The 17,855-nt window shown below is 43.5% G+C and overlaps 1 protein-coding gene across 14 annotated transcripts in view; it reads left to right on the top strand.

Moving 5' to 3' along the window:
* The window catches only part of tns1b (tensin 1b), a 173,932-nt gene that overhangs the window by 61,917 nt on the left and 94,160 nt on the right, over window positions 1-17,855 (top strand). For all 14 annotated transcript variants that reach the window (XM_030427833.1, XM_030427822.1, XM_030427829.1 and 11 more), the window contains exon 3: window positions 7,697-7,734. In XM_030427833.1, coding sequence (XP_030283693.1) covers window positions 7,697-7,734 — 38 coding nt within the window. The remainder of the gene's footprint in view (window positions 1-7,696; window positions 7,735-17,855) is intronic.

Raw genomic sequence — 17,855 nt, 5'->3', positions numbered from 1 at the left:
AGGAGCCTCATTAAATTAAAATTAAAAGTTCGTCTCATCTGAAGTTTCTAAAGATGTGTCACCACCTCAGACCTTCTGTCTTAACGTAATGAATCCAAACAGGAAGTGTAAAAACTTGATTCTTCAATCGGCGCTCGTCCTGTGATGCCTGCATCCGTCTGGCATGTTGCCTGTATCCATGACAACAGCCGGCTTTCTGACAAGACACCATTATACTGTATTTACATCATCTTAAAGCATGATGGGAAATCATAGTGGAACAATCCTAGAAATATGTCCATCCTGTCACATGAGCAAGACAACATAAATGACCAAAACCACGACTATTAGCTTTTACTTTTTATACTAATCAGTATAAATCCCTTGAAAAACAGATTCTTCATCCCAATAAAGTTATTTCCTGTGTTCTGTAAATCTTTGGATGTATAGTAAAGCCCAAAATCTTTCCTTTTTTTCATGAAAAAACCCTCAAATCATCAGTATTTAGTGTCCCAAGCTCACAAGGTTAATGAAAAAATGCCACAAGCCTTAGAAAACAGAACCTCGGCTATAAAATTGACATTACATGCAAGAATTAAGTAGAAAGTAAACCCCTGTAAGTCCGCCCCGAGTAACATAAGTAAGTTATATAAGGATGAGGATGCTGGGAAAACGGCACTATGTTAAAAATATAATCGCAGCAGGTGGTTTTGGCCTTCAGTGGAGCGCAAGGCGTCCTGAGAGTCGGTGTGTGTCCGTCGGTACGCTGTACGTACACGTGTCGCTGCTCACGTGTTCGCGATTGTTCCCGCGGAGGAGAGAGGGATGCAGAGAGTGAGAGTGAGGAGAGAGAGGAGGGGGGGGGGAGGAGGAAGAGGAAACTCTGCAGCCCTGCCCTCTGATTGTGTTGTAAAGGGGGTCCAGCCCAGTCCGGTGGGACCACACACTCGTGGACTCCGAGGGGACCGAGGGGAAGGAAATCAGCCGGCCTCCGTCACACACCCACCTCTGATGTTGCGCAGCATACCACAGACTCGGAGTCAGATAGCAACTGGTGCTCCACACTCCTCATCGTCTCCTCATCATCCTCCCCGCTGTCTTCTCATTTACACCCTGATTGATGTGAGCAGATTGTCGCGCCCCCACTCTATTACTCATCCTCCTCCCCCCCCCAACATCTTCCTTTTCTCTCCTCGTCTTCCGTCCCCTTCTTCCTCCTCTCCCGCCTCTTTCTTCCTTCCCCTCCACCAGGAACGTTTCTGCTCTGTTTACTCTCCAAAGCTCCGACTTCCTAACAAGGTAAAGCCTAACCCGACTTCTCCGGCCTCGGCGCTTTCACACCCAATATGGAAGTCCTGCTCCTTCCCATGTGGCCCAGGAGTGTTGTTTACAGGGGACTCACGTGCTGGGAGCGCCGTCCTGATGGACACGCACATGGCTTTTATGCTTATCCAGCAAACGGCCCGAGTGTGTTTTGAATTTCACGACTATGAGAGCATTCCATGTGACTCCTGTCACATCCAGCATGTCTGAGATACGTAGTGTGAGCTCAGCGGACTCCGTCTCTTGGGAATTATACAAGAAAACATGGAAAATATGACTGCGGCTAAATACTTTTTTCATGCTTTCATGCCGCTGATCATTTCACAATCTTTCGGAATAATCGTTTCGTCTATTAAATGTCAGAAAACTGACAAATGCTCTTCACGGTCCAAAGTGACGTTTTCAAATGACTTCATCTGTCCAAACAACAAACCAAAAAAACCAAAGACTTTTCATTTACGATCATGAATGATGAAGAAAAAGCAGCAGATGTTTGACATTTTTCTTCTTGGAGAATGACTTAAACGATTAATCGCTCGTCAAAATAGTTAGTCACAGCGGCTGTAGTGGAAAATATCAGAGCGCTGCACAGTTACAATCTTCTGAAAAACATTTCATTTTCAGGACGTGACTAAACCATCAGTCTTGACATTTTTTAAATTTAATAATAATAATGTTTATCGAGCGCTGATGCACAAGTTTCAGTTGCTCAAATGTGAGGTGTTTTGTTTTTTATTCAGTTTTAATGACTACTAATGGGACGTCTTTGAGTTTTGGACTGACATCGGACTCTGACCAGCTGTTCAGAAACCAAACACTTTACGTTACCTACCTAGTTTACGTGTCCTCCTTTCAGTTTGAGCTCAGTGTGAGAGTCTTTACTGCATTCTGCCATCATTCCCTCTGCTGCCGGAGTGTTTCGCCGCAGGAGTCGACACGAACATGAAGTGGAACAGAGACAGGGACGATATTCGAGTGGACGACAGGATGTGTTGTGGTTGTGTGTTTAGGGAAAATCTCTATTGTCTGATCCAACTTTTAACTGCAGACTCTTTCCCTTTTCACCATCGTCCCTGATACCAGTATACAATGCACAAATGATCAATCAGGAATGTTGCAATTGGTGCATTTTTCATTTTAAAGGCAGAACGATTAAGCGGCCATCCATTGGTCCTAAAATAAAGGGCCAGACATGGGAAACTAAGATGGAAAAGTACAGTTACAGTCTGAATGGATCATCATATGCTCCTCTGTGCTTTGAGACAATGTTTTGGTGCCTTTGGATAATTAAGAGTTGATCAAATATTAACCTCATTAGTCTCTAACCTCTGTTGTTCAGAACTGACTGTAGTGTAATGTGTCTCCTTCTCTCTGGACTCGGCACCCTGTCATAGATTATGTGGGTCATGTTGTATATAGAGGAGCTCCTTTAGGTTTGACCCTGGGAACTCGAGTACGTCTTTTGGAAGTCTTGGAAATGTGTATCCCGGTAGGATTTCACGGTGCCACCCACATTTTGAAGGTCTCTAATTAAGAAGTCAAACCGGCTCTCAAATGTTACCCCCCCCGAGTGCAAATATAGTCCCGCGTGTGCCTAAATAGAAACTAACTACACCAAGATGTAATTACACATTTGGCTCTGGAGGGGAAGCTTCTCACTTTCCCTACTTTCAGTATGTAAACTGTACGCTCCTCATATACCGTCTGACTGAAGGAGAATTAAGAATATGCATCTTAAAGATTTGTCTTCTGGATAAGATTCAACACCTTATAGCTGCAGTTTGACCCTCAGCTGCTTTGAACACTTAACCTTTGACCCTGAACCAGACTGAAGGCTATATATGGTTTTTATGACGCTACAGACGTGCAGTGAAGTTTATTGAAAATATTAAAAGAGCAATATAATAAACACCATGAGTCCATGACAGGCTGCAGTCCAGAGACAAGTGCTGATAATGATTTAACAAACCTAATAAACTCATCAGAGTGATCAGTCTGATGTCTGGGAGCCTCGGACGGATCTTATCTCAACTCTTGCCGGTTAATTTATGAAACTCTTTCAATTGGTTGTAAACATTTGTTTATGGATTAGTCAGGTTAACGCAGTTGGCAGTCTGTGAACCTGTTTTCTCCTGCACGCCTTTTATTTTAACGGTTTGCACCAAACAGTCAGTCAGAGTATCCGAATATGTTTTGATCATGTCTTGGCTGAAGTGGTGTCGTCGTCACACGCTAACACGGCTAGCAATCAGACGATAAACATGTTATCTGAACATGATATGACGTTTATTGCAGAAATGTTGATATGACACGTAAGACACGTACAAATGTATCTAATCTCTGGCTTGCAGAAATGTACAGAGCCAACAAAAGCTCCCAAAGCAGCCAGTAAACGGACTGTACAGACGTTAGCATTAAGCTAAATCTGTGTAAGCTGAAAATGGTTCGATTTACACAGACAAGTCCTCGTGTCACGCCTGTTCTCACCAGATAAACACGAATGTATACGTCGACTGTACAAGCTGCTTATGACATATACCGTATTGACCCGAATATAGGCATACCCTGATTATAAGACGACCCCTCTTTTCAAGACTTCAGAAAAAGACTCTGATAACCAAAATTCGTCTCTCAATAACAAACTCACATACCCTCCTGTCAGTCTCTTGGAAGCGGCTGCTTAGAGGACCACGATAAGCTTTTCTCTTACTGTTAGCGCTTTCAGACGATCTTTTTGGACCTGCCATCTTCGGACGTTACACTCCGTAACTCCATATTTCTTGGCTGGCTGACAGTTGTTTGGCGCCTCCGCTGCACTTATCTCTATTATCTTAAAATCAGCATCATAGCTCCGCCTCAGATGTCTGTTAACTTGCCACACTTTTGATCCACTTTGCTCCGTAAAATCACCGCGTCTCTCCATTTTTCATCTCCTGTCACTTCTTCTCTGCTGTGATTGACAGATAACCGCAGCCACAGTGTCAGTGACGTCTCTACAATAAGCTGGCGCCCTCTGCCGTTGCGGTCGTGTAGCGACACAGACAACTATCAGCATGTGTCAACGGTTAGACCCCGATTATAAGACGACCCCACTTTTTTACATAATTTTCATTGAAAAAAACCTCGTCCTACATTCGGGTCAATACGGTATGTCTACTGTGAGGAGGCGACCTCTAGTGGCCTTGGTTCTTATGACAGCAGCAAAGGAGGACGTCAGGTGATGTAGTGTAAGGAGGAAGTTTCAGAGACAGCTTTTGTGTCCTTTATGAAACCAAAAGTCAACAATGATTTAAACCTTAATACTAATGTTACGTCAATAACAAACCAGGATCTTTTCCCAAACCTAACAAGTAGTTTTGATGCCTTCACCTGAAATGCATTATTTCCCAGGTGATGAATCACTGATCCGTCCACTCAGGTTCTGTCAGGACACGACTAATGTAGAGCTGAATGTTTCACTAGATGATGGATTTATATAAACTACACACCGCAGCGTGTAGTTTCAAGAACAAAGAGTTTTTGAGGTCTTTGTTTGGGGGAAACACACTGTGTGATTAACGGTCAAACATCAGAGAGAACAAAGTGTTTAAGAAGCCGGCTGTATGTCTGAGGTAAGAGAGACGACAGGAAGTGTAGGGTTAAGAAAACATACGCAGCGTAACGCAGACATGATCTCCTCTCTCGCACAATGTGAGGACTGGCCGCCTCCCAGCTTCATATCAATGACTTAAAACCAATCACAATAGATATTACACTTGCTTTGAAAAATGTGGCTCGAGACAGGAAGAATAACTCATTACATAAGGTGTAGCGCCTTCCAGTAAAAGCATACAGTCTTCTCCTTTATTTGGAAAGCGTACGCCTCCGCACACCGAGCTCTGTTTTCGTTCTCCGTCCTTCGAGGGGATCTGACGATTTATGAGCGGCGGGTCCAGGTGCTCTCCCCTATTGACCCGTATTTGTAGACCCGGGGGGAGTCCAGAGACGGAGCTCGTGGCTGAAGGAGGGCTGCAAAAAAAAAGTTTGATTAAATTCAAAGCTAGAACGATTAATTTTATCTTGTTTGACTGTGTGATGGAGTTTTATGAATTCCTTTAAACTCCCACATGGTGTGACCTCTTGTGAACACACTTTGAGACTTCTTTTTTTAAAGATGTCATATATCTAAAGTGGCTATAAACAATGTTTTCACATCAGTAATGGATAACAAATCTGCTCGTATGTGACAAGAGGTCAGTCGTAGAGTTTCACAAAGCTTTATAGAGTTTTTTGGATCACAGCTTGATCGTTCTGATTCATTTCTTGCCAAAGCAAACAGCTGGTTTGAGCAGACAGACAGTTAGCAACTAGCTGGTGAACGTAGCCGAGTATTATTCAGCTGAAGAGCCAGAGATTTGTCTCAGAAGACCAAAACGGAGCTAACAGGTGAGCAACTCTGCTTACATTCTCAGCCAGACATCAAAATAAATGCTAACGATGTGCTTATAAAACTTCGGTGTTGTGTTACAGCTCGTTTCTTCACCTAAATGTGTCAAAAAAACCACCTTATTGAAGGTTTAAATCCTGTAAAGTGCTCCTGACTCCATTAGGCTGATGGGTCTTAAGTCCAAAATGAAATATCTCAATACATGTTACAGGTTGTCATGATTTCGTACAGACATTTGAGGTCCCCAGATGACTCCCAATGACTTTGGTGATCTCATGACTTTCAGCCAGCCAGATTTTTGTATTTTCCCAGCAAAATATCTGCATATTTATTATAGCGTCATGTCACAATATTTGATTAAGACATAGAGAATGTGTCCTAAAGACTTTGTTGTTCCCCTAAATGTCTTGACATCTTTGATCTTGAGTAACATGTCATAACAACAAAGCTTTTACCATGAAATTTCATTTTAAAGGAGAACTTCGGTCGATTTAAACATGCAGCTTCATTGCTCAAGCTACCCTTGACTTGCCAGTACCGAAGACGCGAACAAATTTGGTCCAGCCATTACAGAGCTCCGTGAACAGAGATGTAGCATTGAACGCTAACAGCATGGGGTCAGAACTTTGCACTGTGTTTTAAGCATCTTAACATGCTCACACCAAAAGGTATGCAACATCAGCAGACACCTTAGCACACAGCACTGTAGCGTGTATGACTCAAAATGAATAAAAAAGTAGTTAAAACAGTGTGTTTGTGCAAGCAGCTACTTACCTGTTTGTTGACATCCGTGTCTTCAGGTAGCTAGACCAAACTAGCATATCCATCGAGTGTGCACTTAACAGGCTTAACAGGCTATTGTAAGGCTCATGGCTCATGACAGGCTGTAACATGGACATGTACATTATGAACATACACACGAAAATGCTGAAATACGTTTCCGTCTCCGCTAGTGAGGGAGTAAGTGCACGCTCGACGGATTGACTAGTTTGGTGTAGCTACCGGAACACACGGATGTCAACAAACAGGTAAGTAGCTGCTTGCACAAACACACTGTTTTAACTACTTTTTTATTCAGTTTGAGTCATACACGCTACAGTGCTGTGTGCTAAGGTGTCTGCTGATGTTGCATAACTTTTGGTGTGAGATGTGTAGCATGTTAAGACGCTTAAAACACAGTGTAAAGTTCTGACCCCATGCTGTTAGTGTTCAATGCTACGTCTCCGTTCACGGAGCTCTGTAATGGCTGGACCAAATTTGTTCGCGTCTTCGGTACTGGCAAGTCAAGGGTAGCTTGAGCAATGAAGCTGCATGTTTAAATCGACCGAAGTTCTCCTTTAAGGTCAACCGCAGCCGATATTTTAATTAGCTTATTAGCGAATGTAAGCGTTACGTTATCTCAACATAGATGGTCCACATTAAAGGAGAACCGCTGTGAAGGTGTGTTAGAGAGCGAAAGACCAAATATGTTGACTTGTTCATGGGATTGAAAGTTGTTTAGTCTGGAGAATGACGTTCTGTGAAAGAGACGTAATGACTTTATAATGTGCAGTTGAGTTTTGTCTATTTTGTGTTGATAAGCATCTCTGCTGAACATCTGTGCAGCTGCGTGACGCTCCGGTGTGGTGAATAAAGAGAGGTGAAGCAGTTTATATATATTATTGATTTTATTTTATATGTGATGTGTTTAACGTAAAGCTTAAAGACACTGGATCTCTCAAAACAGTGAATTAAGTCTGTGATAGTGGGCTGCATCAGGCCGCTAACAGCAGCTGATATTTGACTTTGACCACAGAACAAACACTCTGTGGAATCTGAACGAACCTCTCGCTTTATTTCATACCTCCTCGACAAAATGTCATGATTCACGCCCGACCGCAGTGTTTGGATTTCTCCACGATGTTTGGGAGATTTTTATGAAGTGTGAAGTTAATATTTCTCTTCTTGTTTTTCTTCTGTTTTCTCCAGTGTGCCGGATAGCCTGCCACAAGAAATGCGAAGTCAAGGTAAGAGTCGAAAACATCGAATGTAGAAGTTTGTAGGTTTTTTCTGATGGCTTTCTGCATCGGAGAAACACGAGAAAAGCTCCTAAACAGTCTGAACTATGCTTATCAGGAGGAGATATAATGCTGTAGGTGGAGTCAGCTCCTCCACTGTATGTATATGTGTGTGTGTGTGTGTGTGTGGCTGTACATACATGCAGACGTTGGAGTGGGTGGAGTTTGGGCCGTTTATGTTCTGCAAAAAAAAAAGAAAGAAAAAGAAATCTTAAGAATGTCTAAACAAGTGCTCTATGTACCAGAATGTGTTTATGTTGGATAAACTCTCGCGTCTTGGAGATCTCGCCCCGTGTCTAAAAATAAAAGACCTCTGGATGGAGCCATCGCTTGATTCATCTTGTTTTGGAAAGTCAAGAGAGCACGTAGAAGAAAAGTGGGAGGGAAAACAGATGAAGTTCCTGCAGGGCTGCTAGAGGAGAAGCTCGTGTGTGTTTGTGTGTGTGTGTAAAGGTACATTTTACTGCACGAAAACACACATGTATGTAGTACACATGCACACCTATGTATATATACACACACACCCCTCATCTGGAATCCATTATTGAAACGGGTGCTGCCTGCCAGCTTTGCCCAATCCCTCCTTTACTCTCAGGAAATGCCAGGGGTGCAGGGCAGACAGGCCGTGTTAACTATGAGGTGGGGGCTTTGGCCAGCGCTGCAGGACCGGCCTCTGGCGGGAAGTTATCAAACAAAATGTCTAAAATGATAAGACCCGCCCCGCCCGCCATCCTCATCTGTCTTTGCATTACAAAATTTCAACTCACGCCTGTAAATCTGGAAGGTTTGATGAGCCGGTTTGCCAGAATGAGATATTTCTCTCAAAGACTTTTGCCTCCAAAATATAGAGACGATGAGATTTTTGTGAACAAAGCGGAGAAAAATAGAGATATTTCCACAGTTAAATACTGATATCTTTCTGGAAACATTGTCCCCATCACCAATAAACAGATGATGCTATCAGAATCAAACAGAGGTGGTAAAATTAAAAGTAGTTCTGAGTATCAAAGCTGAGGTCAAAGTCAACTGAAGCTCACGTCATATTAATAGAATTCAAAGACTATTAAAGTTAAAGGTAGGATGAGTAGGATTTTGTCCCAGCTATTCCTGAACGCACCACAGAGACAGTTGATTGTTGAGTCTCATTCCCAGGACGTCAAATAGACACATGTTGGGTTGGTAAAGCGTCCCGAGCAGCAACAAAGAGAGAAAATCAGAAACTCTCTGCAGATACGAGACACTAACACGCCTTTTCTCCACATTCCAGCCTCCCTCTCCGTCTGCTTAGGTCGTCTTACGTATCTTCGTCTCGTCTGCGTCCGGGGTTGACATCAATCTTGCGATGTTGGGAAGGCAGCGTGGAATGACACAAGATAAAAACAATGCAGAATTCCTCTCAAAGGCTTCAAACTAAAGTAACAAGCCTGTTTTGAAATTTTAAGGAGGAGCAAGGTCAGATATTTGTGTCCAGATGTCAAAAAGTTGTCTGAAAAACAATAGTGACCAAACTACAGCTGTTTGTGTTCACCCTGTAAAGCTGCTGTTATCTGTAAAGCACAGTTACGAAAGATATTTTGCCACAGGTTGGTACCCGTCTGTGTGAATGTGTGTCGCCACATGCAGAAGTTGCAGGTAACTGATTTATGCATGAAGACCTCAGTATGACTCCCGTGTGAATGAGGCTCACTGAGAATAAACACGCAGTCACAACACAATGTGCAAAATGTCTTTCGTCCTCTTTGTTCTCAACAGCCCACTCGTTTTATTCTAACGCCGCCGCACTGAAGGACAAAGTGTGATGTATGACTGCGAGCGTTCTTGTTGATAACGTTTGAATTTCAGGAAGTCAGAGGTCGGATCGGCGGGCGGAGACGTCGGAGGAGCCCAGAACACACTCCCAACGTCTATATATACAAAACTGAAAACTTTCCATCTCCAAAAAATCACAGCAGCATTTCCTTTTCTAAACATTTCAACTAAAAATGTCGTCGCTCTGGCAGGAAGCAATTTGCTGACAAGCCTGAGATGAAAAACAAGGGAGTGACCACGACAGGGTCAAGGCCGATCGCTATCTGCACCCAGCCGGGCCCGCGAGAGTGTCGGGTGCATTTTTTATGACCTCTTTATTTTACAAAAAACAAACAAATAAAGCTCTTTTCTCGGTCCTGTCGGTCATCTGTGATCTTACACGTGAGGAATCTAAACTCTCAGCTGGGACGGTTATTACAAGTGCACGCTACAGTTATAAATCTCTGCCTCCTGATAAGACTAATGCGCGGACCGTATTTAACCTGGCGACCGCAAACAAATGGTCGGACCGAACCCCCCTCGCCCTCGTGTTCGCTCACACCTGCCTGTGAAAAATGCTTTTAAATCTCGTCAGTAAGATTTCACTCCTGGGTGACGACAGGAAGGAGCCACGGAGAGGCTGTCGGATCGCCGTGGAGAGCGAGACGGGAGCGATTTCAGGGTCAATTTTTCCCAAATTCTTGCACATTTGCACCAAATACCCGACCTGTCACTTCTCCCCGAATCTCTCACACGTCTTCTTCTTTTCTCAAACTTAAACCACAGGGAAATGATGTCTGGGAGTTTCCCACTGTTACTGCTGTGAGAGCTTAAAGGTAAAAGGTTAAACCTTCATATGCTCACGGTAATTTCAATCGAAGACATAATACCGTCGCAGCTTCCACCTACGGTTCAATAACTCACATCTCCGCCACGCTCTTCCTGTTTTGTGTGGCTGAAACATTTCTCCTCTGTGCTGGAAATGAAACTCAGCAAATTTCCCTTGAAGTCTGACATATAGTATAAACATACAGTAAAAATAATATAGCTCTCAGTTGTGGTTTGTGGTCTCAGTTGTTTAAAGCAGCAACTCTCCTCTTTAAATCAGCTTTACTCTTTTTATTTACAGGCTTTTAGGCGGGTCCGCCCTTTAACTGTATGAAATATGGACGGAGCTTCTGGGTCTAAAAAGTGAAGCCAATGGAGACGTTTTTTTAATTCCCAGCAGGGGGCGACTCCACTGGTTTCAACATGAAATTGGTCAGATTGTATGTAAGCTTATGAGAAAATGACTCCACTTCTCACTTGATTCCTCACCTCAGTAAACAGTTTCATTATGAGATTATGGTCTCAGTTGTTTGTTACAAGACTTGTTCAACAAAGCATGAAGTTGCTGCCAAGGTGTGACCTCGATTACTCAATCAGATCCTCCACGGATCCACATGATCGGCCAAATGTGGTCACTTCTCGCTCCAAAAAAACAAGATTGCAACGACTAATGCCAAACTGGAGGCTTACAAACCAGTGGGTGACGTCACGATGGGTTAACGCTTCTGTTCGCCCATACTTCGTGTTCGATTACACTTTTTAAATCAATAAAACAACAAACCTGTGATACATTTGATTTAGTTTGCTGACCAGATCATGTTGGAAATTCACTGGTGTTGCTGAGAGCCTGACTGACGCTGAATTGAAATGTTGTTACTGATATTTAAAAAAATATTTTAAAAAAGAATAACAACAATATAGCAGCGGGGGCGTGGCTTCAGTGTTCTGGCTTTCATGGCTGTGAATGTGATATAATGGAGAAGCAGACGTAAACAAAAAGGAGATTAGAGAGCTGCAACAACTTGCTGTAGTAAAAAAAACAAAATCAGGAGGTCGAACCAGTCTGGATGAGTGAGGAGACCCGGTCAACTCAGGTTTTCTGAGATCTGAGTTCTGTCAACAATATTATGCTAGCAAGCATTAGCCTCAAGGGCTAGAGAGTAAACATGCAATGAAGCAGCATGTAGCGCGGGAAAGCCTGAACATTCATTGATTATTAATATTTACTGTCACCAATGACCAACCTATCTTAAATTTAGTGCCACCCTTGGCATGTACGTACTGCTGTTTGTTGTTACTTATTAGCCGACACCTTTACTGTGTTTATTATATGTCTGATAAGGTAAAACCAGTTCAAACATCAGCCGCACTGACGCTCCTCTCAGGCTCTAATGGGTTGGTAGCACTTAAAGTCAGGAATAAGCCGCGCTGCTGAGTCCGCCCTATTGGATTTCACTGATCCTTCGTTGCCTGTCGAGTGTGTTTTGAGAAGGAAACTACCGTGTTCCACCGTTAATGAGGAAGGAGCTCTGAGAAAGCAACACTCTCACTCACTGGAGCTCCACGCTCCGCTCAGAGATGATGGAGCATTTGTTTTCATTTTTCCGGCCCCTGAATTTCTCAGAATGCGTGTTTTTTTGTAAAGTCCAGGAGAAATAATCACATGTTTCTTTGTGCTGGCTGCTCTCCGTCATGTGTTTTTGTTATTTCAGATTGGTTGTTTGTGACCCCTGTGGTTCCTGTCACTGAGCACAACATGCTTCAGTCCGAGATGTGTTGCTTGCAGCTCGATGATGGATACGTCCTCGGTTTGCTCTTCATGTTTGCCGAGTGAAAAGCTGCAAATTGCTCCGTTTGCGTGTTGGATAGTCTGACTAACATCGGCTCTGGGAGTAGATTTTAATGAAGAGCGATTATTTAAAAGCATAATTAATAACTTTGTTGTCTAGTTGAGGATACTCCTGAACATTTGCGATCGATTACATGAACCGTCTTCTTACCTTGGAAGTTTCTGGATAAACAAGCAGGCGTTCTGGTGCTGTGTGCCTGTCGGTGGCAACCGCTCCCCGACATTTTTAACATTTCTCAGCGATCATCTGGAGATTAAAAGTCCTCGCCGTGGCTGAGAATAAGACAGACCATCCATCTCTTTATTATTTATTGCCTCCAAGTCTTTCGACACATCCAAACACCTGATTCCACACATGCGAGGATTGTTTTGAGAGGGAACATCAGGTCTGCAGCTGGGCTTCTCTTCACCTGTGGAACCGCAGCTTTGATTTATAACTGTGGACGGTTGTAGAAGCTGTCTGGTCAACAGGAGCCCGGTAGAGTCAGACTTTAAAGAGACCTCGCTTCAACTGGAAGACTCAGGTTAAAGTCCAAATGGCAGAGAGCGTACTGTACGTACAGTTTAGGTTCTGAAACAAAAAATATAATCCCCACCAGCACCAAAAGTTTGATTCATTTGCTGATTATTTTTGCATCATTTGGTCAATTGTTCGCTCTGTAACACCAACTGTTGTCTAGAACCAAAACCTTCATGTCAAAAAATACGGAAAAAACCCCAGGGCCACAGAAAATGTCTTGGAATTGCTGGTTTTGTATGATCAACAGTCCAAAACCTAAGTTAGTTAACTGGGAACGACAATGTGTGGTCCACTGCTTTAAACCAACAAGGCTGTAAAACATCGACAACTGTTGAAATCATCATTTTATTGGTGATTCTCTTCTTGACTTCTTCTTCTTTTACCACCATGAGGTTGACATTTGTGGTTCCGAGTGAAATTTTCAAAACAATTAATGGATGCTTTGCCACGAAATGTGGTACAAGCCTCTGAGTGGAAGAACTTTCCATCAGGCATTTATTTTAGCCCGGTACCTTCTTTGGTTTCTGATCAGTCTCAGCTGTCCTTTGATTTCTGCAAATTAACATGTTAGCATGCTAAAAAAGTTCTCAAATGTTAAATGACTCATTTCACCCTCAAAATTTGATTCAATTGGTCTGATAACATTTGGAAAGTCTAAAAGGTTCCCGCAATTAAATTGTTTGAACCTCTTTCAAGTTAGCCGACGGCTAAACCAGAAGTTAGCTGCTCGGCTGGTGGAAGTGCGCTCGCTTTATTGGCCCCACAACGCAATTACACCCAGGAAGTTTAACTTTTTTGTCTTCAGGCAACACTGAGCAGCTTTCAAAGGAATATTTATCTGTATCCAGATCGTCTATTTTTAGATCCATGGTCAAATTTCAAGGTGCGATGTTGTGACAAAGGATTTTGTGGCAAACGTATGCATACTGTAGGACGGCTGCATGTGATTTTGGATGCGTATACCTTCTACACATTAGCATGTTAGCCTTGTCAGTGTGAACCTGTTAGCATGCTTCCGTTAGCACTCTGAGCTGCTAGCATGGCTGTAGGCTCGTGGATGACTCAGAGTATAATTTCAGCGCTTTAAACTTTGGTTAACTTTTAGTTCCTTTGACTAAATTTACAGTTTAATCTCACAGTTTTTGACCCAAGAAGTCTTTTTGTCCTCAAACTCCATTTTGTCTCATTTCCTTCAGCAGCAGCTGTCAAGATCATTCGGCATGATGAACCTCATCCTCTGTTCCAGTGACTTCCTTTAGATACCACTCGTCCCCAGAGGGCCGATTTATCACGCTGGCATTAATTGGTAGCTTCGGAAGCTGTGTCACCGCCGCAGAGATCCAGCCAAGCTTTTTTCTCAGGATCACACAGACTTTAGTGAGACCAGGCGTAGGGGGATTTCACTGTTTTGCTTACAGTAGAGTCCTGTTTTAACTTTAATTTCTCATCGGTGCTCATGCAACTCCTCTCAGACTAAATTCATTTTCTGTTTATTTCTCAGTCTCTCCGTAATTACATTTCAGGGACTTTAATCTAATCACAGAGCTAACTCCCTGATAGAGTGAGATAAACAGGCCATTAATAGAAAGACACAGCACATTGTTCTTTGACAGTGAGTACAGGAGGCATTGCATAACCCCGAGCGAGGCTTCAAAGATGTCAGCATGGTATCGAATCCCAGTAACAACATTAACAACTTCCTTCCTCCTCCTAGCGGCGGCGGCGGCGGCGGCGGCTCTGCACACAGTGAGAAATGGGAGTTACAGTAGGAAGGGGAGCCGTGGGGAGGGGAGTGGGGGAACTCCTTGTAAGAAAACATGAACAAGAAGCCGTGTCGAAGTTACAGAGCGAGGGCAGGAACCAGCAAGGGCCAACATGGGATGGATGAGGCGGGGTGATAATGAAAATACTCCCCTCGGGTCTGCGCCTTGGTATCTTTCTGCGGTGTATTTTCAACTCTGATCAAATGGAGAGCCAGCTAACAGCTCCGAAGCTAATTGAATTAGCGGTCACAGGACAGAACACATGCTCGCTGCTCTGCCCTCCTCCTGATGACAGCGGGCGTTTGCGGGAACACGACAACAACAGGAGCACGCGATGAATCACACGGCCGCGAGCTAATTCGAGTTAGAAATCATGTTTCCGATTTTAGATTAATCAGGACTTTCAATTAGTTTTAGTCGAGTTTTAATACTCGAGTCCTGTGAGGACAGTTCGACGACTTCAGAGCTGCATGAACTGATTTTTTTGGTCCTCTGTTGGCAGCGTGACAAGCTGCAAACCACTCGTTAGCAAACAGTTTGTCTCGGAGTTGTTTCTGGCCACCTGGACGTGGGCAGTGTTGCCAACTTGGCCATTTTCTGACTAGATTTCGTCGCTCTTCATACCTTCTTAACACCTTTTATTTCTGAAAAGCGAGTAGTGACAAATCAGGGCCGGTCGACGTGTCGATGTTGTTGTCTTTTCCTGATTTTAAAGGCAGAATGTTCTACTTGTTGTGATACTTGACTTTACCAAATCATCATCATCATCATATCCCCATTACTGATGATTATTTGTCAATAATCAAAGTACCAGTATTGGGGCATTATTGATATTGTGGTATTTCGTCAAAAATATCTAGATACTTGATTTAAGAAGCGCTTCTGAGCAGATTTCAGAATATCAGCTTCCATATCGTATTAGAACAATACTGTGATTTTAATTTATAGGGGCTCTGTGTAACAATTTGTAATAATTTACATGTATGAATAACATTTTTATTGGCCACATGTGAGCGGATTCTTGTGAAAACTGAGATCTTCTACGTCTCTCTCAGTCGTCTACACAAACCTCTGGATGATTTTGACTCTGCTCATGCTAACAGAGAGCAACAGTAGCTAACGTTAGTTTAGAAATGGAGTCTGCTGACATAAACAACGCAGAAGTTCCACAGAGCCCCTTTAAGACCGTATCTCCAAGCACTACGACCATCATGGAAAAGAGAAATACATTGAAAGTAAACCCTGGCTGCTGCAGGAGTGGGAGTTTTGTTGCGGTGAGTTCAGATGGTTGTGGTTGTTTGGGCTTTCGCTCTGAAACTTTCTTTGTATTGGAGTTTCTAAAACACGCTAATAGTTTATTTGAGCCTCTCTCTCACTCTTTCGTTCCACAGCTTGTAAATAGGCAAATACTCATCCAGCACAAGATCCAGTAATCCACAAAGGACGGGAGAAAATCAAGCTACTTCCATTGGAAGAGACTTGGCGAGGCTGTAGAACCAAAACACTGAGCAGATCAATGCTTTAAATGCTGTGCAGAGTAAATTCGAGCTGTGGAGTTGATTGATAATTCTCGGTGGACTTGTCAACAGCTGTCACGTTGCACATATAAAATATTGATAAATGCACAGTCCAAACAAAACATGCTGTTGTCTACTTCAGCTCAAATAAGAGGCTGATGATGATGATAATGATGTCTCACTAACTGATCTGTTGGGCTTCATGAAAAAGAATAACAAGCGTCCAATCAGCTGTCCTCGTTCCAGTCCATGAGTGAATGTATTACACAAGGACCGGTGGCTCGCCGCCATGTATTTAGTAACTGCATGGTAGCGACATGTGCATAGATACAGCAGAGAAAACAAACAGGAACGCCCAACCTTTAACATGATGGAGTAATCAAGAGCTGCTGGAAAGAATGTCAACAACGGGCCAAGTGCATGCAGGAGACAGCGGTGGAAGGAATAAGTGAGGGGAAGGACTTCCTCCAGCCTACAGATGCATAAATTACACGCGATTTAATTTCATTGCCCAACAAAACGTTTTTTTCCAAGGCTTCATTTTTCTGTGCTGAGCGTGCAGCCTGCTTTTTTCCCGGCATCACTAAGCTTCTCTGACCAGCACAACAGCTGCTGCTGCTGGAGGACACGTCCTCCTTACATGCCGAAGGAGCTCGGAGACTCTTTCGTTCACGTCCCCCACCCCCTTGTATCCTGGCAGACTTCTGATTCTAAGTGACAGCTTTTCCATCTCATGCCTGCTTCCACCGTGGCCCAGCCCCCGCTGTCTAATCATGACCATCCAGGAGAAAAATCCATGTTAAATCTGGTCTGCCGGCTGTATGGGCGTTGGTGAAACGTTCCACCGGGCGCTGGGGGACAGAGATCTAGTCAGTCATGGGAAAGCCTGAGTCAGACTCATGAATCTGGACCTCACCCAGGCAGCTCTCTCTCTCTCTATGACCCTCTCTGTCCTTCTGCCTTATTCCCCATTTAACTTTTAGTTTAACAGTTCCTCTGTCAGCTTTTTCTACTTCTGTGCTTGTGCTCCGTTCAGGTTTGCGTATCACATAACATTTCTGGAGGAGCCTCCATGTTTTTCAACAGTGACGGCTCAGTGGTCGGTGTGTGTGTCTGGTCACATTCAGGAAGGATTCAGGGGTCACACTTCCCTTCATTCACATTGTAATAATAATAAGATATCTGCTGCAGTCTGGTTGATAAACAGGAGTGAAGATGAGCTCTCCTCCCGTCAGTAAATGGCACCAGATCAGAGCAGTTCCGACACAACAGTCTGCAGAAGTTTAATGTTTTGTTTTGACAGGGAGCGGCTCTAGCAGCGGAAACTACACATTGTACATTTTGAAGGATTAGTTGATTGTTGAGTCTCTTTTCCAACTCGTCAAATAAGTGATGCGTTTGGATGGTAGTTTAGGCCGGCCACCAGCGTTTGACGAGTTGGGAACGACACTCAACAATCTTCAACTCCTGTCTTTTTCAGACTAATGCTCACAATCCTTGGCCTCACTAGAAACAAAACCAAATGATCGTCTAACGGTTGGTGTGAACACAGACTCAGGAAACCAACCGTACCAGTGGAAACACATCATCCTCAAACGCAGGCTGATAACTTTCCCACGCTTTACAACCCCGACCATACAAACATGCAACTCTCAGTTTGTGTGACTTGCACTGCAGCGAGTGTACTGTCTCATACCCACATGGGCAAAACACAGACGGCAACAAAACAAGGGGGTTTCCCAGCTCCCCTGGGATCAGCCTGGTCCCTACATTAAAGGTGTGCATCATAAACAAGCGTGTTGTTG

This window comes from Sparus aurata, chromosome 9 (assembly GCF_900880675.1).
Source record: "Sparus aurata chromosome 9, fSpaAur1.1, whole genome shotgun sequence".
In the NCBI taxonomy this organism is placed as follows: Eukaryota; Metazoa; Chordata; class Actinopteri; order Spariformes; family Sparidae; genus Sparus; species Sparus aurata.
The sequence above is the reverse complement of the archived record's forward strand: the minus strand, read 5'-3'. Positions and strand labels throughout refer to the sequence as shown.